The sequence below is a fragment of the Salminus brasiliensis genome, chromosome 16 (assembly GCF_030463535.1).
Source record: "Salminus brasiliensis chromosome 16, fSalBra1.hap2, whole genome shotgun sequence".
Lineage (NCBI taxonomy): Eukaryota > Metazoa > Chordata > Actinopteri > Characiformes > Bryconidae > Salminus > Salminus brasiliensis.
The window spans coordinates 31,978,328-32,003,428 of NC_132893.1; the positions used below are offsets into that span (position 1 = coordinate 31,978,328).

Sequence of the window (25,101 nt, forward strand, 5' to 3'; positions counted from 1 at the left end):
TGTGTGTGTGTGTGTGTGTGTGTGTGTGTGTGTGTGTGTGGGGAGAGAGACAGGCTGCATTCATGAGTACCGAGGTAGGAGTTTACACACTTTATCAGTTTCTGGACGAAAGCAGATCATAATTAACAATATTTTAGTTTATTTGAGTTTTTAATAATTAAGAGGAATAGTGGATTAGTTATTAAATAGATACAGTCTTGGTCAGATGTTGTGGACAGTGTAAATATAGTTATTAATAATTAATATGCAGCCTTGAATAAAGTTAATAATGCATTTATTACTGATTTGTATCAGGATCTACATTCTGGGATCAGGAGTGGTTTAATAATACCCCCTAATATCCATACCCCCTGCCTAGACTAAGGACCCAGACCCAGACCCTGTTTCCCAGACCCAGTGGTCTGGGAAACAGTCCCATTATCCAGTTTCCAGTAATAGGAGGCCCATCGTATTTGGCTAAATCTCTTGTCCTGTGTGTTTTTACCAGGTGTTGGTGTTGTATTTTGCGAAAAGCGCAGAATTAACAGGGCTTAAATCTGAGACCATCGCTGTCCAGTCGGAGTTGACCACCTTTCAGCTGTGGCAAGAACTGGAGAAGCGCCACCCAAAGTGAGTATATACACCCCTCTAACCCACGCCTGGCATTAGGCTGAAGTTTATCTGCTCCAGAGAGTCCTATTCTTTTGGCAATTTGTCTCTACAGGGACCAGACAAGCTGTGTGTGTGTGCCTTTGTACATCTACATCAGCAATGGGTGCAACTTAAAGTAGCTGAATGCATTCATCAGAACGGGTGTCCACAAATATTTGGACATGTAGCATAGATAGGTAGACAGCGTGTGCTGTAAAAGAACGGTTTCCTGTCGCATTAGAGTAGAGCATGCAGCGATGGCTCAGGATGGAGGAGGTCCTCTAGATCTGATTAAATTCGTCACTGATGAGCTCTCCACTGATACCGTATCTGACTCAGATGTCAGATGCTCCTCCTGCGGAGCCATATCATCATTTATTGGTAGGAGACGTCAGGAGATGCCCCGCTGTAGTATTCCCAGTTCAGTCACCAAGGCTGCATGCTTTTCCACAGGGGCCCTAAGCAATACCCTGGTATTCCCCAACTACTGATCCACCAATGACACTAACTGAGCCCTGTCAGAGTTCACTCTACGCAGAACTACACAGATGACTGGACTTAAGCCTGTTTCTGAATCTGCTCTTTTTTCCCCCCAGATCTGTTCTGTCCTAGATAGCATGCCCATGTGGGGCCTGTGTGTGTAGCCCAACTGGGAACCTGAAAGTTTTGTCCATGGGTTTCATGTTGGTCCCACATATGGATGCCCACCAGGGTCAGTGATGGGACCAGGAGGGGTGAAACACGGGGATTCAGTTGAATTGGTCTTCCTCTATTGTGAATTATGGTGTTACAGACAGAGGAATCGTAAAAAAGGTCAAACCGATTGAACCTCTTGGTGGCTTGATTGAGGAGAAAATGATCTATCGTGATTGATCGCAGCACTTTGTAATCACAGTAAACCTCTGTTGTCTTATTTATGTCTCGTCATCTAGCCTGTGTCTCTGTTCCCAGGCTGAGTGCTGTACGTGAGCACGTGGTGTTGGCACTGCGTCAGGAGTACGTGGCCTTGGGCGATCAGCGCGTGAGCCTGCAGGAAGGGGACGAGGTTGCGGTCATCCCGCCTCTGAGCGGAGGCTAGACGGAGCATTAGTACAGGTGCAACATACAGAACCTTGTTTGGGATTATATGCCTTTACCTGCCTCCATGCCTCATGTCTCTAATTGCGTCCATGCCTCATGCCTTTATCTGTCTCTATGTCTCATGTCCTTACCTGCCTCCATGTCTTTACCTGCCCCATGTCTTTACCTGTCTCCATGCCTCATGTCTTTACCTGTCTCCATGCCCAATGCCTTTACCTGCTTCCATGCCTCATGTCTTTACCTGCCTCCATGCCTCATGTCTTTACCTGTCTCCATGCCTCATGTCTTTACCTGTCTCCATGTCGTTACCTGTCTCCATGCCTCATGTCTTTACCTGCCTCCATGTCGTTACCTGTCTCCATGCCTCATGTCTTTACCTGCCTCCATGTCGTTACCTGTCTCCATGCCTCATGTCTTTACCTGCTTCCATGCCTCCATGTCTTTACCTGCCTCCATGCCTCCTTTTCTTTACCTGCCTCCTGTATTGCACATTATCTTGATGTCATTATTTCACATCTAAACCAGACACAATAACCTTCAGTGTATCTAAAAGACAGATAGACAGACAGGCAGTTACACTATATGGACTAAAGTATTGGGACACCTGCTCATTCACTGTTTCATCTGAAATCAAGGGCATTTAAAAGAGTTTCTCTTACTTTTGTTGGAGTAATTGTCTCTCCTGTCCAGGGAAGAAGGCTTTCTACTAGATTTTGGAGGAGCATTGCTGTAAGGATTTGATTGCATTCAGTGACAAGAGCATTAGTCAGGTCAGGCCTTATTCCTTTATCCCCATTTCCTCAAATTATCCCTGAAATATTAGACGAAACACCATCCATCATTCCAGAGAACATAGTCCCATTGCTCCACAGCTCAATGCTGGGGGGCTTTATACCCCTCTAGCCCACGCCTGACATTAGTTTATTAGTTTATCTGCTCCCAAGAGTCCTTTTCTATTGGCAGTACTTCTCTACGGGGAGTAGACAGTCTGTGTGTGTGCATTTGTAAATCTGTATCAGCAATGGGTGTGACTTAAAGTAGCTGAATACATTCATTAGAAGGGGTGTCCACTAATATTTGGACATAAAGTGTAGACTGATTGATAGATATCTGGGCAGAAGTGAGCATAGCGTGTGCTGTAAAATAACTGTTTCCTTTTGCATTAGATTCCTGCGATGGCTCAGGGTGGAGGAGGTCCTCTAGATCTGATTAAACTCACCACTGAAAAGCTCTCCACTGATACCGTATCTGACTCTGTCAGATGTTCCTCCTGCGGAGCCATATCATTATTTATCGGTAGGAGATGTCGTTCCCCGCTGCCTGTTGTGTGTACTATTGCCTGTATTACACTGCACTCAGAGTACCTTCTTTATTAGCATGATTGCTCTGTTTATTCCAGGGACAACCAGAGACAACTTTGAGGGGAAGAGGGTAGTCCAGCTCGAGTATGAAGCGTACGTGCCCATGGCTGAGTCTGAACTGAAGAAAATCTGCACTGCAATTAGGGCGAGGTGGCCAACTGTCCGGCACATCTGCGTACATCACAGACTTGGGTGGGCTGTTTACATTCGCTAACTCTCTCTCACACCCTCAGTCCAAAAACACAGTCCTGATCTGATCTGATTTCCGTTATTATATTTAGGAGCATTTTTATTTGCCGTTTTGACACAATGTACACAATATGGACAAAAGTATTGGGACACAGCTCTTCCTCATTGAATTTAGGTCTTTCATTCACTCCCATTGCCACAGGTGTATAGAATCAAGCCCCTAGCCATGCAGTCTGCCTTTCTTAATAATGGGAGGTTCTGAAGAGCTCTCTGAACTCCAGCGTGGTTCTGTATGTAATAGGAGCCACCGCTACACCAACTACAACAAGTCAGCTGGTGAAATTTCCTCCCTCCTAGATCCACCATCAGCTGTGAGTGGTATTATTGAACAGTGGAAGTGTTTAGGAGGAACCACAGAGAGCCAACAGAGAGGGGGACCAACTCCATATTAATGTCTATGGGTTTAGAACAGGAGGACATAAAAGCTCCTGTAGGAGTCCCAATACTTTTGTCCTAAAAGTTTTTTTTTTTTTTGCATGACTGTGCCAGTACTTAAGCAGGAGCTGGAGCTTCAGGAAACCAGCTACAATAACCAGGCTGTTGGTTGCATTTGGTCTGTTCTTCTGTCCACAGCGTGGTTCCTATTACAGAAGCCAGCGTCATTATTGGTATTTCGTCTCCCCACCGCAGCGATTCACTGGAGGCTGTGAAGTTCTGCATAGACACTCTGAAAGCTACCGTGCCTATCTGGAAGAAGGTGTGTTACATATACTACTGCAAACGTCCTACACATGTTTTAGTAGTTCAGTTAGGGCATCCTGTTTGACTGTGCTCTGTTTTCTTGTTTAAGGAGCTCTATGAATCAGAGGAGCCATGCTGGAAAGAGAACAAGGAGTGTTTGTGGGCAGGAAGTAGGGGCGGGACCAGTGCAAGTTGACCATTAAACTGTCCAGTGAGCTGTTGCAATGCCTTATTCACAGCCAGTCTGCACATGCTGTAGTACAGAATATATGTTTTTATTGAAAACCACAGTAATGTAAAGATTTCACAATTAATTAATTACAATAAAATATTTAGTAACAACAGTAAAGTTGAATCTGCAGTATTTCTATGAAAAAAAAGTACCAGTGCAAAATTTCCTTATGTAAACATTTAGCGCTCTGTGCATTTCTAATGCCCCCCCCCCTTTTATGATTTCCCTTAAAGAAATAATTCACCAAAAATTAAATTTACCCAATATAGTTCGCTAGCCAGGACAGTTTCAGTTCAGTGTCTGAAGTCGTAAAGCTTCTTTAGTTTTGGACTGGAGCTACAAGACTTTGCATGATTGTGACTCCCATTGTTTGTTACATACACTATGTGGACAAAAGTATTGGGACACCTATTCGTTCACTGTTTCTTCTGAAATCAAGGGTATTAAAAAGAGTTCCTCCTACATTTGTTGGAGTAACTGTCTCTACTGTCCAGGGAAAGAATGCCTTCTTTCTACTAGATTTCGGAGGAGCGTTGCTGTGAGGATTTGATTGCGTTCAGCGACAAGAGCGTTAGTGAGGTCAGTATGTTGGATGAGGGGGCTTTATACCCCTCTACCCCCTCTGCCCATGCCTGGCATTAGGCAGCATGGTGCCAATAGGTTCACGTTCATCTGCTCCACAGAGTCCTATTCTGTTGGCATTTGCAGAAATGGCTGCAACTTAAAGTAGCTGAGTGCATTCATTAGGAGAGGGTGTCCACAAACATTTGGACATGTAGTGTAGATATGACTCATAGCTCTGGTTTAACTAAAGAAGCAAACTTCAGACTTCACTACATCACTTAAGCTGTCCATAACAGCACTTTACATAGTGCTGAACCATAGAGTACTTTACTTTATGTATTACCTCTGATACTCTTCACAACGTAGCGCTGATTGACTGTTTAATGCACTAAAGCTCTGCTCTTGTCCTCTTAATATACACTAATGTTATCATCTTAATTGTACAGTTCAGATGCACCTCAGTGTTCTGTACCAAGCATGACATGTAATAACTAATATACATATAAAGAAAGTGTGATAGCTGGTAAAGTGCTAGATATAAACATCTCAAAAGCTCTGCTTTTTGGCTCTAGGAACATGTGGTGCCCTTAAAACCCAGTAACCTTTTATATAAAACAGAATTTTACAGTAAAAAAAATTAAATTGAAAGCAAAGCAAGAGGTTCAATGTGGCTCCAGTCTGGAGGTTGTGAGTATTGTAGGAGAGTGGTTGTTGCATATTAAACCAGTTCCAGTCGATCAGTAGTATTTTAAAATACTAAAAAATCAAAATAATGTAAAGAAATGTTAGAAAGCTCAGAGGCAATGTGCAGTTTTCCTGAGATGGAGAATTTCACCATAAATTTGCTGCTCACTCTAGACCAGGGAAGGGCAATTCCCGTCCTGGAGGGTACAGTATTGGGCTTTTCCTGCTCAAACACACCTGATTCAGCTCAAGTGGTAATTGCCAGGTTTGGTCGGTCTGTTAGAGCAGGGGGATCGGCCCTCAGCCCCTGTTGCCCACCCCTGCTCTAGACCCTGATTAAAAGATTAGAGTTAATTAGTTATTAGTATGTAGTCCTTGCTGAAAGTTTCAGCCATGGAGCCACTTGCCCCCCCTGGGCTGCAGTAATACTGTTCCTCTATATCTGTACCGATTAAGAAAATTATTTTACACATTAATATTTATTTCATTTTCTATAATCATGCTCTAAATAGCTCATTTGTGACTGGCCATCCATTGCCAGTGTACAGCTACTGCATGGGAAATGCTCATTTGAGTAAAACTGTGTAATTCTCTCCAATGTGCTCTACCCCATTTCGCCATTTGCGTCATATGAAGAAGCTACCAGTGCAGTGCAGTGGTTGGCAGATGTCTGTTCCATTTGCATTTCGCTCTGTCATTAACAGTATTTACATAGTCACAAGAAAATAAAAGACAATAAAAGGACAGGAAATGGTTTAGCTGCAACATTTCCGTGCCTCCCCATCCCTTACGCTATCCCTGCTACGATTCAAATATAGTAACTCTGAGTGAAAAATCCCCCCCATTGAAAGACTCTCCAGTGTTGAAGACTGATTGGAGGAGGCCTGAATGAACAGTGGAACAGCGGATTTTCCAAGCCAGCCACAAGAGTTTCTTTGTTTGCCTATTTGTGGTATGTCAGAATGTGTGTTTGCCTCGAACCAATTCACAGGTCACACACAAGCTTGTGCTGTGTTCCCGAAGCTCTTTGGGCCTGTCCTGCTGGAACTGGTAAAGTTCTTCAGGCCTGTCCTGCTGGAACTGGTAAAGTTCTTTAGACCTGTCCTGCTGGAGCTGGTAAAGTTCTTTAAGCCTGTCCTGCTGGAGCTGGTAAAGTTCTTTAAGCCTGTCCTGCTGGAACTGGTAAAGTTCTTCAGGCCTGTCCTGCTGGAGCTGGTAAAATTCTTCAGGACTGTTCTACTTGGTGTGAGGTTTGTTAAGCCTGTCCTGCTGGAGTTGGTAAAGTTCTTCAGGCCTGTCCTGCTGGAGCTGGTAAAGTTCTTCAGGCCTGTCCTGCTGGAGCTGGTAAAATTCTTCAGGACTGTTCTGCTTGGTGTGAGGTTTGTTAGGCCTGTCCTGCTGGAACTGTTCTGCTACCTGTAATGTTTTGTAGGAATGTTCTATTGCTGCTATTGAGTTTTGCTGCTAGTAAAGTTCTTTAGATATCAAGATGATGGTATGTCCTGCTGAGGTGGTGAAGCTCTTCAGGCCTGTTCTGCTGGAGGTGGTGAAGCTCTTCAGGCCTGTTCTGCTGCTGGTGAAACTCTTTAGGACTGTAATGCTGGTAAATTGGTGAGGTTCGGTCAGATTATTGCTGCTGGGGTTGATCTGTGTCTCAAGGGCTTTGGATCTTTGGCTCAGGCATGGCTGTCCAGCAGTCTTTAAATCGCTTCGGCATCAGTGCTTGTTTCAAGGTTGTGCTCCGTCTTGCAGACCTTCTGTTTCTGGGCCATCTCCCCCATTCTTCTGCAATTGCTGGTATTTTCTCTTAAAGAAGCCCAGCTGGTGAGATCACATGAAGAAAATACCTTTAAACCCACCACACTGCAAACAAGACATCTACAACCGTTCCATTACCACAAATAGGGGCTATGTTTAAGATGCTTTTTCTCACTAAGGGAAAAGGTGAGGAACGTAATGTTGGTTTGTTGAAGAACAAAGCAAAGTCATACCTTCCAGAGGGCTGCAACAGCAAGAGCCAGTAGGAGAAGGCCTCCAATAACACTGCCCACAATGACACCAACTGGGACGTCTGCTTTGGCTCCGGGTTTACTTACAGTGACAGCAACCTGTGATAGGCAAGAAAACAGCACAGCTGAGTCAGGGGAACACAGTAGGGTGCACATCAGGGGGCAACCCATAGGAGAAAAGTGGTTGGGAATGGGGGCGGAGCTTAGTCTAATGTCGACACCTTTGCTCACTTATGCTTTTTTGTGAATTGTAAAGGATAATTAAATTATTTAGCTTTATCTTTTAATTAGAATTTGTAAAATAATATTTAATTAATATTCATTAAGTTATATATATATATATATATATATATATATATATATATATATATATATATATATATAAACATATTATTTTATTATTATTTTTGTATTATTATTATTATATTGGCTACAGCTGCCGTGCCTGAAAGGTGACAACATCAAATTTCATCGCTGATGTTATTTTCAAGTTTTTAGATGATTATTATATTATTATTGTTGATGATTATTATATGTTATTTAGTACCTGTGCTTGTTTGTGGTTGATGACGAGAAGATCAGCCTGTGACGTGTCAATCTGAGCATTCACATCCAGGACAACTGACTGAAAATCCGCCTGAACACAGATCAAACACACAAAGAGAGAGAGAGAGAGAGAGAGAGAGTATAGTAGGGTGAGTGACATAGCTGAACACTTGTTTTCCTAGAAATTAAGTGCTGTCCGCTTCAAACACAAAGACGACTGTGAAGTGCACGGTTTAGGAACCTGATTAAATCTCCACAAAGCATCAAACAGCACCGCTGTTCTGATGTGGTGTTCTAATCTACATGTATTTTGGGTTCTAGATCGTCATTTAAAAGCGAGCTCATGTGCTCTAATGGCAGAATTGGCACAGATTGGCTTTATCAGAGGGACTTCGGCTCTAGCTAACCATTGCAAACGTGCCGTTCCATATCCAGGCAGTCACGTTCACATAGTAATCGCTCTTCGGGCTGACGTCTTTCAGCACACACTTCATCGTCGTACAGGTTGCAGTCTTGCAGTTCTGTGGATAAATATGGATGACCGTTAGAACAATAAATGAGCCTCACCAGAGAGAAAATGTAATATCCGGCCTAAAATACATTTTATATTAAACTGAATTGAATTAAATTATAATTGTGTTGCTTGTAAATTGTAATTAAAATATTGAAAACTGATTTGATTAATAACATAAAGTTTATTTAATATTAAAAATACTACTTTTTCCTTTTCATGCTTTTCCAAAGCAATTTAACACAAAGACTAGGTTTTGAATAAACAGTGAATAATAAGATTACTGCTTACACTTCTATAATTTTAACAAAGTATAATAGTATGTTGTAATATTATAGATATAATATTCAGAGTTAATATTATAATATATGCTTAATATTATCTAATAATATATAATATTAATAATAAGAAATATATCAAGGTTAACTCCTGCACCCCCCTCCCTTAACTATGCAAAAAAGCTGAAAAACAAAGTATTAATGCTCTGATAAATTGTGTAATATTTTAATAAATTAATAGAAAATAGACAAATGTATTTTCCAAGCCCCCTTCTAATCTGGCACTGGACTGGTTTCATAAGAGGGTGCACACCCACCCACACATACGGACATACTGACCAGCTCATTGGTCCCCCTGAAGCTCTCCTCAGTAAACTTGGCTGTATGTTCCTTCTTTTCGATCTTTAAAGGGTCAGTCAGAGTGCTGGTCTCACACTGAACATCACCGGTCTGCAACATACAAAATGTTAGACTGTTAAACCAGTTTCAGGAATTTCCTCATGCATCTCAAAGTTTAGCCCCACTACACACTATATGACCACAGTAAACCAAGGTGACCACCACCTATTACTGACACCCCCACCCCTAGAGGACAGCTAGGTAGGAGTGTCTAATAGAGTGGACAATGAGTGAACAGACACAGTGTTTAAACACTCCAGCAGCACTGCTGTGCTTGATCCACTCGTACCACCAGCGCAACACACACTTGTGCTGAGAATGACCCATAATAATAGCTGCTCTGTGGTGGTCAGTCCTGTGGGGTCCTGAGCTATGAAGAACAGGCTGAAAGGAGGCTAAAAACAGAGTCTGCAGAGAAACAGATGGATACAGTCTGAAATTATTGAATAACAAAGTGCCAGGTTGTTGCATATTAGGAGTGGTCTTAATATTCTGATATGACTGTGATATATATACACATATAAGCGCTGTGTATTCTCACAGGTGCGGTGGCGACTGAGGTGATGTAGATCAGAGGGTTCCCAGCTTTTGTGCTCATAGGCAGAAACACATTGAGGAAGACCAGACTGACAGGAAAAATGCCTCCAGACACCTGCAGGGGGCGACAGCAAAGAGAAGACAGCTTTACAATACTGTACGGCATCAGATTACTGTGCAGTGTCGTGGACCTACAGTACAGTAGCTAATGTACAGCAGTCTGAAGAAGATAAAGCTCATCTACAGCTGCTCAGCGTGGTGCTACTGGAAGCAATGGTCACTGACCTTCAGACTGAACCTGAATTCTGGGCCGATGTCACTGTACGTCTTCATCGTGGTTGTAAAACCAGCATCTTTCTCAAGCAAGTAGACATTCATGTTTGCTTCTCTGCAAAAAAAATGTTAAATGATGGTCCTAAACTGTCCAAAACTGACATTTTGGTATGAAAAATAATATAATACCACAAATTATCTACATTTGTGTGACAGTATATAATATTATGATACTGTTTTAAGACACAAATATGAAAGAACCTTGTATGTCCAGTATGTCCATATATATATATATATATATATATATATATATATATATATATATATATGTGATCTCCCTCATCCCCCAACATTAAGAAAGTGAAGGCCAGCACACGTCTCCTCCGACACCTGTAAAGTTAGCCTCTAGGTAGCCAGTGTGCTTGGAGGAAAGCGTGGCTGTGGCACTAGGAGCAGCATGACCTGGGATTCAAACCAGCGACCCCTACCCTGTCTGTGCCTACCCCCCAGTAGAGTTTAGGCATCCCATATTACAGCAATTCAGCCTAACAGTGTGATGTCCTTTGCGGAGGCTATGAAATGGAATGCATTAGAAACCCCACCTGCTGAGAATGATCTCTGAGCTGTACTTGACTGGGATGGACACTGTCTCCTTGTTATCTGCTAGAGTTTCCTCTGTGCTGTCACTGCAAGGAACAGGGTCGACATCCTGAGCTTCAGACATTAATCCAGTCCTAAACAGCTCAAACAAGCATGAGTTTGCATGATCCTACCTTAGGGCCTCAAAGTCCACTTTGACCTCCTTCTGCAGCTGACCCAAATTAAAGTCAAAATTGATCTCAAATGTAACCTGAAACAAAGGGTCACATAATGGTGTATTAAAAAAAAAAAAAAAAAAAAAAAAAAAACAAAAAAATATATATATATATATATATATATATATATATATATAGATATATATATAATAATGTGTCAAAAACATGAATAATAATTTTTAAATATAACATATAATTTTATAATAAAATATAATAAAATATTTCGCTCACCGATTGGTCAGTTCTAATGGCTGGATAACCCACTTGACACGTCACTGTTTCAGTGTCTTTGGCAGAGGTGCATTTGACCTCTGTACCATCACTCTAAGAAGCAGACAGAGAGTGAGATGCTGACACACTATACATGCTATAGACGAGTTAAATGAATAGTTTGTGCACAAATCCAACTTGCAAAGTTTCCCCTAAAGCAGAGTAAATAAGACACATCAAACACTACTAAACCAGGAATGAGCAAAAGTGGAAAACTACAGAAGAAACTACAAGAAAACATGTGAAACTATGGCACAACCTCACACCCACTAAATACCAACTAATGGATATAAACAATATACCCCTGGAAACTGTGAGTACAGTATGCTAGCAAACTACATTGCGTTCTAACATGCACAGTTAGCTTTATAGCTTTCTGAGGTCCACCAACTGTAGAAAGCAGAAAGCAAAACAACAAATAATAAAGTTATTGAAGCGTATACTGACGCTGTCATACAAGGTAATATATTTAGTCTACAAGTTAAAACATATGGAGACCACCAGATATTATATTGAGTCCACATAATAATAAATGGAGGCCACAATATATTATGGTGAGGTCATTAGATACTATATGGAGGCCACAAGATAATATATGGAGCTCACAAGACATTAAATTGTGGCCACAAGATATTATATTGAGGCCACACAATAATATTTTGAGGCCACAAGACAGTGTATGGAGGCCACTGGATCAAATATTGAGGCCACAAGATAATTTATTGAGGCCACTGGATACTTTATTGAGGCCACTGGATTGTATACTGAGGCCACAAGATAATATATTGAGGCCACAAGATAATGTATGGAGGCCACTGGATAAAATATTGAGGCCACAAGATAATGTATAGAGGCCACTGGTTTGTATACTGAGGCCACAAGATAATATGTTGAGGCCACAAGATATTATATTGAGGCCACAAGACAATGTAGGGAGGCCACTGAGTGATATATTGAGGCCACAAGATAATATATTGAGGCCACAAGATAACTTATTGAGGCCACTGGATTGTATACTGATGCCACAAGATAATATATGGGGGCCACAAGATATTATATTATGGCCAAACAATAATATATTAAAGCCACAAGACAATGTAGGGAGGCCACTGGGTGATATATTGAGGCCACAAGATAATGTATGGAGGCCACAAGATACACTAAACCAAACTGTTACCAAATAATTCACAATCGTTTCTGCTTAAGGATTTAAGACGTAGGGTTCGAGGGATTGAGGTAAAACACATCATACATACAGGTGGGGTAACAGAGGAGTAGAAAAGGTTGCTGGAGTAACGTGCAGAGATTCTGGTGTTGTAGGCGTTCTCTTTTCTGTTCATCACCGTGACAATGAAAGAAAGTCTTCTGTTCTTGAGGGTCACCAGTAACGGGGAGGAGCTACAAAACAACCCAATTTGCACTTTATTGACAGTGGAGAACAGCTCTAATGAAAGACTTCACAGGCAAGGCTTGGAAATGTATAATGTTGAAGCTGCTTTGAAGACTATTTTCACCCATTTTACGTGGTCCCACTAGCGGCGGGTGGGACGCCACCACTGAATTAATAAACAGACTTTGAGATGCTCTTATGAGTCTCATTAACTTTATGAAGGGTGAACATTTTCATTGTATTGCTCACATGGAAAAACAACAAATGACGCAGATATTCCAATGAGGCGACGTAAGATCCCACAAAAAATCCAGTAAAATCCAGGCACGTATTAAACCCATTTGAGAGCTTGTGGGACCGTGTTGAGCAATGTGTGAAGAAGAAACCTCCAACCACTACAGCAGGTGTGTGGACCGTGGACTTTGGACTTTTTGGATGTGTGGAAAATGGGTTGCAAAGCAGATACAAGCGAGTGATTGCATTTGGGCGTAGCCAAAGACCACATCTGCATGTTTATGGAAGCTTACGGTCATACAGGTCTACCAGCAGTGGCAGAAATCCCAGTCTACAGGAAATTCTCCTTAGAATTGTGTCCGGAAGATGAAACTGACGTACAGGGACCATACAGGGTTTCACGGCTTGTGAATAAAAATCGCTTCTAGTTATCAGCACAGGTCCAATTTCTGCAGCACCAAAGGAACTGCAGACCATAAGCACTTGGAGTAGAGGGGCATGCAGGGGGACTGCGCTCACTTCTGCTCAAGAATGAGGAGAAATTCCTGTAGACTGGCATTTCTGCCACTGCTGGTAGACCTGTATGACCGTATGCTTCCATCCACCTGCAGATTCAGCTACTTCCTTTGCACTATGGCTTTTGCCTTGCCTTGCTTGAATGCAATCACTCCTTTTAGCCAACCATTAACTGCCATTAATGCTATTTGCAGGAGCCTGAGGTTACTACCACCTTAGACATTTTGTCTGGGGAGCTTATGACAAAGCAATGTGAGGCTGTATTTAAGGCTAGAAGAGCTTTGGTGTAAGTGATCATTTCAAAAGGACAAATTTTTAAGGAAGGAATGGATTAAAAGCAGAGGTTTCCAGTCCTGGACCTGGAGGTCTACCACTTCTTTATATTAAGGTTGAAATAATGAAGGTCCTTATGGGCATCTCAATATATTCTATAATCTTAAGTCTCTAGATGGTAGGTCTCCAGGACCAGGACTGGGCACACCTGATTTAAAGGAACTGCTTCAGACATATTCTTCACTGCTGTCCACAGGCCTCAGTGAGCAAACACTGAAATCAATGGAATATCGATCATTTGCTGTGGCCTCCTTCCTTGTGCAGTTAGTTTTGACTGTCATTGTGTCGGTGCTCTAATCTTACCCAGAGGGGTGATCTCTTTCCACGGTCAGCACCAGGTCGCTGTAACACTGTTCATCTGAGCCACAGTCCTTCGAGAACGGGATCTGAGCCAAAGAGCGCAATTACAACGTAAATAACAGCCCAAAGCCATATGAACCGAAGGTCCCATAATTCCCACTAACTCAGATATTTGCTTCTGGTAACACTCACAGAGAACTGCCACGCAGTCGGGCTGAATGCGTCCAGAACAGGACTGGCATCTGGGTGGTTTAGTCTGATGTCCACGCGAAGAGCAATAGGGCTTACAAGGTCAGGAGCTTCCTGCACGTAGACCTGATAATCCTCACACGTCTCCTTTGCGGACACACTGATGTCCTTCTGGATGACTCGCTCGGAGTTGCTGAACTGACCTCTGGAACTGACTCGAAATGACTGCAGGTCAGCGTCCAGCGTCAGGTTGTATTTGATCTCTAATGGGAAGGAAAACAACAATATGGAAGTCAATTAATTGATGTCATTTTGGAGCATTCCTATTGGTCCATTCAGTATGACATTTTGACCTCGCTGTTTCTATACTTATTGTCCATTATATCACCTCCACTGATCATACAGGAGCACCGTATAGTTCTATAAGTCAAGACTGTGTCAATCTGTTTCTCTGCAGACTCTGTTATTACCCCCCTTTTACCCTGTTCCTCAATGCCCAGGACCTCACAGGACTGACCACCACAGTGCAGGTAGGTAGTATTTGGGTGGTGGGTCATTCTCAGCACTGCAGTCACACTGACCACCAGTGATGATGGTGTGTTAGTGTGTGTTGCACTGAAATAAGCCTTGGACACTCTGTGTCCACTCACTGTGTCTTGGTCATCCTCTGGTCCTTCATCAGTGCTCTCAGGACGCTGCCCACAGGACACTGTTGGCTGGATATTCCTGGTTGGTGGACTTTTCTCAGTCCAGCAGTGAGGCTGAGGGGTTTAAACACTGATTCACTCTTACCACCAGTGCAACACACACACACACTACTAACACACTGTCAGTGTCAGTGCAGTGCTGAGAATGACCCACTGCTCCAATACTACCTACCTGCTCTGGGGTGGTCAGTCCTGGGAGGTCCTGAGCATTGAAGAACAGGGTGGATACAGTCTGGATTTATAGAACTACACAGTGCTTCTTATATAAGGAGGTCGTGATACTGTTATGGATGATCGGTGTATAAATATACAAAATGGATTATTAATATGACTATGATTTCAAACATTGGGATGCAAGTGTTTTAATTAAACCACACACATTTTGCACACAATTAAATGTCTCAAATACTCTAAAATGTTCACTATTTGTAGGATAATGTTAATAAATGACTCAAACAGCAAGAAAAAAAATCTGATATTTAATAATTGGGTGTATATATAATGTATAATAATATGATATAACTCAAAAAAAATACAATCGACAAACATATTGAGAAATGTGCTAAAAAATCGGATTTGTAGGTAAGGGAATGTATCCTAAGTGAAGAATTTCTCATAATTGTAACAAAACTTGGAACAAAAATGGAAATTTTATTCCAGAGGAAAAAAATAGTTATTTTAATGTGTTTCTGGTAATCCTAGATCATTTCCACCGACCCTTTCATCATGATAGATTTATCCAATATAGAGTTAAAAGGTTTTTATATGACAGTGAGGGGCCTTACCTGCAGGTCCCACTGGATTTGCTGGCCTGAATGCCGCACTGAAGCAGACTTTAGCAGCGAAACAGGACACCATTCTCCCGCTGAAGGTACAGGGCTTACTCAGAATGTTGATCCGGTCTGGGGTGAATGTAACCTTGGCGGTCACGACTGCAACTCCCCTAGACCTGAAAGCACAGCGTATATAAACAGTTACATCAGTACAGGCCACTTGTAGCTGTCGTTTATTAACAACACACACATGCGTGGGCAGATTCTCTGCACATATAGAATTGCTGCTGCCATTGTTTTAGTATTAGCATGGATAAACTGAGCGTATGCTTACACTCGCTACACTGTTGATGAATCGTACACAGTCTTGGCCGTCAAGGAAGTTTACACTGGTGAAAAAAAAATGTTCAGGCCGAGCTGGAGGAGTATTCACAGAAAAGTCCAGATAGTCCACACAGCTGTTCTTCATTTACTCAACTGCTTATCTGTTGTGTAGCACATGCATTCGAGAGTTTGCAGTATTTAACCCCTTAAAGCCTGGGCTTAACTTTCAGTTATTAATCATTAGACTTATTTGTTATGCTGTTTATCTTTAATACAAAGGTATGCAGTTATGTAGTTACACCACATATCCACTGCCCCTTCTAATTAGTGAATGCAGAAACGACCGCACCCGTTGCTGACAGGTGTTGAAATGCTTGAGTGCAGCTATGTAATCTCTAAAATACGCCTTGCCAGTAAAATGTAATGCTTATTTACACAAGCCTAGGATCAGCATGTACAATCTCAGACATCAGGTAGAAGCATGGCAGAGTTGCATTCTCTGGATTGAGAACAATCAACTCAACTCAACACGCTTAGGTGGAGTAAATAAGCTTTTTGAACCCTTTTGGGGATGGAACATGCTGGAGTGATCAAACTGCATGTAAGTTTTCTGAGATAAGTTGGAGTGATGAAGCTCCACTGAACAGCTTTGGATAAGCAGGTGATGAAGCTCCACTGAACAGCTTTGGTTGAGCAGGTAATGAAGCTCCACTGAACAGCTTTGGTTGAGCAGGTAATGAAGCTCCACTGAACAGCTTTGGATAAGCAGGTGATGAAGCTCCACTGAACAGCTTTGGATGAGCAGGTGATGAAGCTCCACTGAACAGCTTTGGTTGAGCAGGTAATGAAGCTCCACTGAACAGCTTTGGATGAGCAGGTGATGAAGCTCCACTGAACAGCTTTGGATGAGCAGGTGATGAAGCTCCACTGAACAGCTTTGGTTGAGCAGGTAATGAAGCTCCACTGAACAGCTTTGGATGAGCAGGTGGTGAAGCTTCGCTGAACAGCTTTGGATGAGCAGGTGATGAAGCTCCACTGAACAGCTTTGGATGAGCAGGTGATGAAGCTCCACTGAACAGCTTTGGATGAGCAGGTGATGAAGCTCCACTGAACAGCTTTGGATGAGCAGGTGATGAAGCTCCACTGAACAGCTTTGGTTGAGCAGGTGATGAAGCTCCACTGAACAGCTTTGGATGAGCAGGTGATGAAGCTCCACTGAACAGCTTTGGATGAGCAGGTGATGAAGCTCCACTGAACAGCTTTGGATGAGCAGGTGATGAAGCTCCACTGAACAGCTTTGGATGAGTTTCATTGATGAAGCTCCACTGAACAGCTTTGGATGAGCAGGTGATGAAGCTTCGCTGAACAGCCTTGGATAAGCAGGTGATGAAGCTCCACTGAACAGCTTTGGATGAGTTTCAGTGATAAAACTCCACTGAACAGCTTTGGATGAGCAGGTGATGAAGATCCACTGAACAGCTTTGGTGAAGTTGCAGTGATAAGGCTCCATTGAACATCTCTGAATGAGTTGGAGTGATTAATCTCTCCTAAACACATCTGGAATTAGTTGGAGTGACAAAGTTACACTGAACAGTTCCGCTGATCAGCTTTGGGTGAGTTGCAATGATTAAGCTCCACTGAACAGCTTTGGATGAGTTGCCGTGATGAGGCTCTGCTGAACATCCTTGCACACGTTACAGCGATAGAACCTCCCTAAACACCTCTGGGATTATGTTGAAGTGATTAAGCATCATTGAACAACCTTGGGATGAGCTGGATGGTTCGTTTTCGGCCAACATCTGTGCTGACCACATTGTTCTCTTGTGGCTGAATGCAGTGAAATGCTCATATGAGCCCGTATATATCTAGCTCAAAGCCTTCTCAGAAGAGTAGGGGCAGTTACTGCTGTTAAGGGGACAAACGTCCTGTTAATACCTTTCATCATGTAAGAAATACTGGATGAGAAGATGTGTGGATCATTTATAGCAGTGTTTTTTCTGGTTCGTAGGGTTTAAGAGCTTTAAAAATGAACCAACATTCATTGGTTAAAGATCTTATCAGGGTTGGACCACCTTCCTACCCATAAACATGTGGCGCCAGTGAATGACAGCATAGATTTACTGCACCAGAGACACTTACCAAAGCTGCAGCACGTTCCCATAACCCCCCACTGAGACATCTGGGAGTGAGTCACCATTCAGATCTCCACTCCCATCTAAAGAGCGTCCAAAGAACTTCAAGGTTGAGTCCAGTTTTGATCCGAGAATTTTCTGGAAACAAAAAAAACACATAATCTGATGTATTACAGCTATTCTGTAGGACTTTGTTGGATTAGGGTCATGGTCAGTTTAGGTCTACCTGTGAGCTCTGTTTCCTGATGCTTCTCTTATCTCCATTGTAGATGTAAATGGCTCCCTGGTTGTTGTCCTCCAGCGGAGCTCCAACTACCACATCGATAAAGCCGTCCAGGTTGAGATCAGGAACAGCAGCAACGGCCATCCCAAACCGGGCATTCTCCAGTGGAGAGGGACCCTCCAGAGAGTCTTGGCTGCTCAGAATACCCTTCAGAACCACAAATATGAATACAGATGTTGTAATATTGAACTGATACCTCATACCATCGTGGGTGACTCTTCAAATGCTTCTTACTTTTGTAATGGAGAAGATGTAGACTTTGCCAGTTTCTTTCTTCTGGTCACTCATGAACATTGGGGCTCCAACCAGAAGAAGGTCAGTAACACCATCACGATCCACATCCAGAGGACAGAGCACACTGCCAAAGTAGGAACCGATCTGCAAAAGAGTCCATTATAAAACATAATATAGACAAATACACTACATGTCCAAATGTTTATGGACACCCCTTCTAATGAATGCATTCAGCTGCTCTAAGTTGCATCCCATTAATGTTCAAATCCACACACACCGCTTGTCTAGTCCCTGTAGAAGAGCACTGCCAATAGAATAGGACTCTCTGAAGCAGATGAACTTGAACCTATTAGCACCATGCTGCCTAATCCCAGGCGTGGGCTAGAGGGGTATAAAGCCCCCCAGCATTGAGCTGTGGAGCAGTGGACAGCATCCAATACTTTTGAGAAGAGTTGGGGAATTCCTAATAATTCTCACAGCAATAAATGAGCAGGTGTCCCAATACTTTTGTCCATATAGTGTGTGCAAATGAGCTGCCCTGTTCTGATGGGACTGCCCTGTACTGCACCTCACTGAAAAAGCACTCCTTATAGCTTCAGCATAAATGGGAGGGGCTAAACTGCAGGTTGCATGTGGATGTGCTCATGGTTGTGACATCACAACATCAAGCATGAGGAATTATATGAACTATATGAACTTTAATAATGTTTATTTAGGACGTCTATCTTCTATACTTGAAATAGAATGAAGCAGGGCTGCAGTACCTGATCCCCCCTCTGTGAGTCGATGATTTTGGGCTGTCTCTGGCTGTTGAGGGTGTACACGACAACCTGGCCAGTGTGGTTGGATCGAGGAGCACCGGCCACGTAGTACTCGGAGGAGCCGTCGGTCAGTGTGGTCACTGAGTATCCTGATCACAGGAATTCATGCAGGTTAGGTTTGGGTTGTAGGGGCACTTTCTTTAGAAATGCCAGTTAGACAAACAACGAATGAATAGCCTCTTAGTGCAAAGTGAAGAGCTGCCTCTCGCTGCTTATTATGGTTGACACTTCCTGACATGCTGTGGTATTAGAGGTTGGGGTCATTTAACAGGGTGGCATTTCTTCATTTCTTCATTTTTGTCAAACCACAAGCCACCACAGCAGCATGGATGACGCCACGAAAACCTCACCAGGACTGTGTGAATGCTTACAAAGTTCACTGTGTAGCAGGGGGTGGGGGAAAAACATTGCTATAGTATAATACAGCAGTATTTTCAATATTTTAATTTTAAAGTTACCAGGACAGAAGAGACACTGAAGAGACCCAAGTATTGATATTTAATTGCTGTGATTATGCACTTTTTAAACGAATGGCTTACCCCTCCCTCTGAATGCGTTATACAGCTGTATGTTGTTTGTGCAGCCATGGCCAAATGATACACTTAGAATTGATGGCGATGGTCAAAAGCCGGTCTGCACCAAGAGCCCTTCCAGCCCTTCCAGTACGGCTCGGCTCGACCTGCCATCCCTTAAGATCCTTGGAAGACGAGCGTCCAGGCTTTTTTTTTGTCCTGCACCAAAGTGGTGGAACGAGCTTCCCCTGGGTGTCCGAACAGCAGAGTCCAACACTCGCTGTCCTCAAACCCAGACTGAAGACCCTCCTCTTCTGAGAGTACTTGGGTGAAGAGTAGAGTACTATGGTCTCCATATTGACTTGTGTTTAGTAGTTTCTAAGATTAGAGGTCTATTCAAACTAGCTGAGGTTATTCTTGAGTAAACAGTGAAGCTCTGGAGAAGAGCGTCTGCTAAATGCCTTAAATGTAAATATAAATATAAATGATTTTTTTTTAACTAACCGAATAATCAAACAAATTCACACTATCCATCAAATCCTCATGCAAAAGTCTAGAGAACCAGCCAATTCACAAGCTTCAGCTTGTGCCTCTTCAGGTGAGTTTTTAGGTATGTGCTGTGGATCCGTATCCTGATGTAGAAGCCGTCCTCTCAGCTTCAGACTTTCAACAGATGGTTTGACATCTGCTTCCAGTATTTGCTGGTATTTCGTGGAATCCATTATTCTCTCCAATCAGTCAATATCGCCAGTGTCACTGGTAGCTGCACAACCCCAAAGCATGACAGATCCACCCCCAGTGCTCCACAGTTGGCAAGGTGTTCTTTTCATGAAATTTATTTTTTCTCTTTTCTCCAAACTTATGTTTGCTAATTGTGTCGGTGTTTTGAATCTTAGCACAGAGAAAAGTTAACTGTTGTAAACCCTAACCCTGACCCTGGAGACTGAGCCAGCTAGCAAAGGCGGTAGACATGTGGTTGCTTCACTTTTGAGAGGCGTTGCACTAATCTCTCTGCATTTGCACTAGTCACTGGTCATGACTTATTTTTGATCAGAGCAAATTTAGTAGTTTAATAAACTGTTCTGTATGTTTTTCACATGTTATCATATTTTTAATTTGGAATACTTGATTTTTTGACTCATTTATGCTTTGCAACAAAGAAAGAACAAAGATATGTCTGTTTATTTCCAGAGATTTTGCATATTTCAACAAATGCAAATAATTGTGTTAATCAATTAAGATTTTCAAGAAATAATACCTAAACCAAGCAAAATGATCTGCCAGTGAAATTTAATAATTTTGCTAGATATTACTAGAAATAGGTTGAATTCAAGATGGTTGAATATTAAAATGTATTTACAACCAACATATAATTAGAAATATTAGAATAATATCTTGGAATAATATCTTGGTAAATAGTGTCAGACTCTCAAGTATCGTGGTTGTTGTGGCGCAACAGATAACACCACTACCTGCTAGTTACAACAGAGACCAGGGTTCGATACTTGGTCTGGGTGACTATGCTGCGCTACACCAATAAGAGTCCTTGGGCAAGACTCCTAACACTACATTGACCCTCCTCTGTAATACCAGTAACCTTGTAAGTCGCTCTGGATAAGAGCGTCTGCTAAATGCCATAAATGTAAATGTATCTTGATTTGCTCCAATCTGCCCCCCTTTTTAAATAGGTTAGATAGCCCTGTATTAGAGACTCAAGCATTCACTATCCACTCTCCCCTGTTGATCATAAGGCAATTCTCTCGTTTACTGTGAACAACCACTGCTGATTTTATTACTGTTGCAGAACATGGAAAACGGTCTCACCCAGTAAGGAACTGTGGTTTTTGTCCTGCAGGATTTCCTCAAAAGCTTGTTTAGGGAAGATCTCTGATTTCTGAGCAGTTTTATGAACAACCGTTCCACTCCATCCATATGCTCCAACAGCACCTAGCATCATCACATCCTGCAAAGACAGAGCGGAGGAAAAGCTTGGGTGTTAAAGAAGGGTCATTAGGCCACTTAGACCTTGAGAAAATACAGGCAACAGCATTGTGGACCTCATTTTTGGTCTGGTGTGCACTGAATCCAACTTGAGACATCTCCATCTGGAATTCACCCCCTTTGCCTGTCCCTGTGAAAAGAAGACATATGAAGTGAAAATGTCAATATAGAGAAATTTTATTCCCAATTTTATTCCCCAAACTTTGTCTGTGTGGGCTTTGACTTTATTCCTAAGATCTTTAATCAGCATGTTGAATACCTTCAATATTGAAGATCCGATCGCCAAGGGTACCAGCAATTTCCGAGAGAGCTCCCTCATCCGACACATTGAAATAATACTTCTCTGTTGGAACGCTGGCGATTGACTTGATCTCCGCAATGAGTTTTGTGGTGTCAATATTATTCCTTGTGTAATACCCCAGCACCTACAGTAAGCAGAAGAACAAGAAAGGAAACCATGAGCCAATATCCACTGCTTATACTGCAAAATATCATTTCATACACCATTAGATCATTTTGCCATTTTGCCATTAGATCATTTTGTTTCATAAAAATGATGCAGATAATTTAGTTTGTTAGCTTGTTAAAGAAAAAGAAAATAACTTCTTCTTATTTAAAAAAAAATGAAGATAATTTCACCTATTGCAATAAATGACAGAATTCGGATTGTTGTAGGTAATTCTGCCTGTTACAATTAATAATGCAGTTTATTTTGCCTCTTTTAAAAATTACAGAAATGTTTGTTTAATTTAGCTTTTTCAATACAAAATGCAGGTTATTTTGTTTGTTTAAAAAAGAATGCAGGTAAGTTTGTTAACTTCCATAAATAATGCAGTTAATTTAGCATTTAAAAAAATATATGGTAATTTTGCTTTTTTTTAATACATAATGCAGGTTATTGTGTTTCTTTAAAAACAATAATGCAGGCCATTTTACTTTTTTCAATAATCAATGCAATTAATTTTGCCTTTTCCAAAAAAGTAATTTTGCTTGTTTTAAGAAAATTAAGCAGGTCATTTTGCTTGTTTCAAGAAACAACAAAGATATGTCTGTTTATTATTTCCAGATATATAATTTCTTGTCACATAATTTTGCATATTTCAACAAATATGCATAATTAATCATTGTTTCATCATATTATTTTTTAAGACTTTCAAGAAATAATACCTAAACCAAGCAAAGTGATCTGCCAGTGAAATGTAATAATTTTGCTAGATATTACTAGAAATGTGTTGAATAATATTAAAATGTATAATGAGACATATAACATATAATGAGAAATATTAGATATCTAAAAAAATAGATTTAAGATGCTTTAATTTGTCAGTTATTTTTTTTCCTTTACAGTGTGCAGATAAAATAAAAACACACTCTATGTTATATAGTAAGGAATTTCCATTACTTTGCTGTATAAACAGAGAAAATACATGTGGCGTGTTGGTCTTGGGCTCTGTGGTACTCACAGCAATGCCGAAGCGAGTGATACCGTCTTTTTTGCATTCACCAATGACTTTATCTGTCAGGGAATTATCATGAGACTCCCCATCAGTCACCACCACCATCACCTTACTAGCACCTGGACGCCCTCCACTTGAGGGTAAAAATGCATTCGTCCTGTAATACACACACACACACATTGCTTTGATAGACAGTCTATTAGACACTACATTTAAAGACTAAAACAAATGCAGAGCTTCAGGAATACCTGGTGTAGCTTATAGCTCCGAATGTATTCGTCTCCAGTCCACCTTTCTGGGTGATCTTTGAAGCTGCTGCAATAATCGTCTGTTTCGTTTGATAGGTATTCAGATAGAACTCAAACCTTGGATCAGAACCATACTGGACAACACTGACCTGTCCAAGCACAAAATCAGAAGTCGTCAGTCATAGGACCTTTTAAAAACTGCATTGGTAACATTGGAACTGAACCTTGAGAGCTGTTTCTTGCCTGGGTTTTTTGTGGCCCGATATCAAGATTCTCCAGGACCTTCTTGAGGAAAGCCACAACAGGTTCCCATGGATATATACTGTTGGACCCATCCAATACAATTGCAATGTCCATTGGACCGCCGCAAGCTGGGGAAACGAGACAGGTCTTAAAAGATACACAGAGCTACACTGTATGTCCAAATGTTTGTGGACACCTCTTTTAATGAATGCCTTCAGCTACTTTAAACTATAGAACGGTGGTGCTCCATCCAGTACTTTTAGGATGAGCTGACTGAATGCTGTCACTGAATGCAATCAAACCCTCACAGGAATGCTCCTCCAAAATCTAGCAGAAAGCCTTTGTAGAGACAGTTACTTCAACAAAAGCAGGATCAACTTTTTTAATACCCTTGATTTCAGAGGAAGCAATGCAGGAGCAGGTGTCCAAATACTTTTGTCCATGCAGTGTATGTCACTCTGTACATGAAACGTTATTCTTACTTTGAAGAGCAGGGGAGAACCCAGGCTGGGGGGAGAACAGAGGGTTCACTTCTGCACACACTCCTGGAACAAAGTACTGAGTCCCGCAACCCTGAGCCCAGAGAGGACCACACGTCTGAAAAGAACACACACACACACACACACACACACACACACACACACACACACAGATTGGCCGTCAAGACAAGACAAGACCACCATATTCCCCAGTAGCGTTGGACACAGATGGAATTTGGCCGTGAACACACACACACTAGTGATCAAACACACACAGTGATGATGGGCAGTGATGGGCAGCAGTGGGCAGTGCCCAGGGAGCTGAGAGGGTGCCCAACAGTGGCAGCTTGCCGAGCCCAGTTATCAATAGCCCGGTGCTCTACCCCCCTGAGCCAGCACTGCCCCTCTGGCAGAACATCACACCAGAATCTGCACAACATCTATAAAACTGAATGAGATGAGCAGGTTTACCATGAAGCCGTTGTTTTTGGTGATCCGTGTGAGGGTCAGCCCCAGGCTCATATTCGCGTTGACGTTCTGCACGTTTGGTATATTTATAGAGTCTGAAAACAACAATTTATTAAATAATAAGTCGTTAAATTAGCACCTTTCAGAAATGTAAATAAGGGACGCCCACCACGACCCCTTTGGGCTAAGACCACCACGGCCCGACTACAAACATTTTTAATCTGGGAAATGTAGATATAACTTTTAACATTTAATTAATGTATTTATTGATTAACTAATGTTCCATTAGTATGATTTTTTTTCTATAATATTTATATTGGCTCATACTACTGATCATT

General features: G+C 41.9%; 3 protein-coding genes across 3 annotated transcripts in view; 2 read left to right on the plus strand and 1 right to left on the minus strand.

Annotated features, from left to right (window-relative positions):
- Nucleotides 1-1,708, plus strand: mocs2 (molybdenum cofactor synthesis 2). Its single transcript, XM_072658729.1, has 3 exons — nucleotides 1-74; nucleotides 488-609; nucleotides 1,582-1,708. The coding sequence occupies exons 1-3, from the start codon at nucleotides 63-65 to the stop codon at nucleotides 1,706-1,708; spliced, it is 261 nt and encodes an 86-aa protein (XP_072514830.1). The 5' UTR covers nucleotides 1-62.
- Nucleotides 1,709-2,885: 1,177 nt separating this feature from the next.
- LOC140536739 (molybdopterin synthase catalytic subunit) lies at nucleotides 2,886-4,350 on the plus strand. Its single transcript, XM_072658728.1, has 4 exons — nucleotides 2,886-3,006; nucleotides 3,110-3,263; nucleotides 3,894-4,017; nucleotides 4,111-4,350. The coding sequence occupies exons 1-4, from the start codon at nucleotides 2,886-2,888 to the stop codon at nucleotides 4,195-4,197; spliced, it is 486 nt and encodes a 161-aa protein (XP_072514829.1). The 3' UTR covers nucleotides 4,198-4,350.
- itga2.2 (integrin, alpha 2 (CD49B, alpha 2 subunit of VLA-2 receptor), tandem duplicate 2) overlaps nucleotides 4,267-25,101 on the minus strand; it is a 34,340-nt gene continuing 13,505 nt past the window's right edge. Inside the window, exons 4-29 of the mRNA XM_072658727.1 lie at nucleotides 24,767-24,858; nucleotides 24,299-24,413; nucleotides 23,817-23,944; nucleotides 23,574-23,722; nucleotides 23,332-23,482; nucleotides 22,128-22,293; nucleotides 21,925-21,998; nucleotides 21,692-21,830; nucleotides 19,299-19,444; nucleotides 18,535-18,678; nucleotides 18,244-18,447; nucleotides 18,025-18,155; nucleotides 15,574-15,737; nucleotides 14,085-14,344; nucleotides 13,896-13,978; nucleotides 12,376-12,517; nucleotides 11,081-11,173; nucleotides 10,808-10,884; nucleotides 10,637-10,720; nucleotides 10,047-10,149; nucleotides 9,766-9,876; nucleotides 9,165-9,275; nucleotides 8,444-8,557; nucleotides 8,038-8,127; nucleotides 7,473-7,589; nucleotides 4,267-7,302 (exon numbers count right to left, since the gene is read on the minus strand). Coding sequence (XP_072514828.1) covers nucleotides 7,210-7,302; nucleotides 7,473-7,589; nucleotides 8,038-8,127; nucleotides 8,444-8,557; nucleotides 9,165-9,275; nucleotides 9,766-9,876; nucleotides 10,047-10,149; nucleotides 10,637-10,720; nucleotides 10,808-10,884; nucleotides 11,081-11,173; nucleotides 12,376-12,517; nucleotides 13,896-13,978; nucleotides 14,085-14,344; nucleotides 15,574-15,737; nucleotides 18,025-18,155; nucleotides 18,244-18,447; nucleotides 18,535-18,678; nucleotides 19,299-19,444; nucleotides 21,692-21,830; nucleotides 21,925-21,998; nucleotides 22,128-22,293; nucleotides 23,332-23,482; nucleotides 23,574-23,722; nucleotides 23,817-23,944; nucleotides 24,299-24,413; nucleotides 24,767-24,858 — 3,281 coding nt within the window. The 3' untranslated portion in view covers nucleotides 4,267-7,209. The remainder of the gene's footprint in view (nucleotides 7,303-7,472; nucleotides 7,590-8,037; nucleotides 8,128-8,443; nucleotides 8,558-9,164; nucleotides 9,276-9,765; nucleotides 9,877-10,046; nucleotides 10,150-10,636; nucleotides 10,721-10,807; nucleotides 10,885-11,080; nucleotides 11,174-12,375; nucleotides 12,518-13,895; nucleotides 13,979-14,084; nucleotides 14,345-15,573; nucleotides 15,738-18,024; nucleotides 18,156-18,243; nucleotides 18,448-18,534; nucleotides 18,679-19,298; nucleotides 19,445-21,691; nucleotides 21,831-21,924; nucleotides 21,999-22,127; nucleotides 22,294-23,331; nucleotides 23,483-23,573; nucleotides 23,723-23,816; nucleotides 23,945-24,298; nucleotides 24,414-24,766; nucleotides 24,859-25,101) is intronic.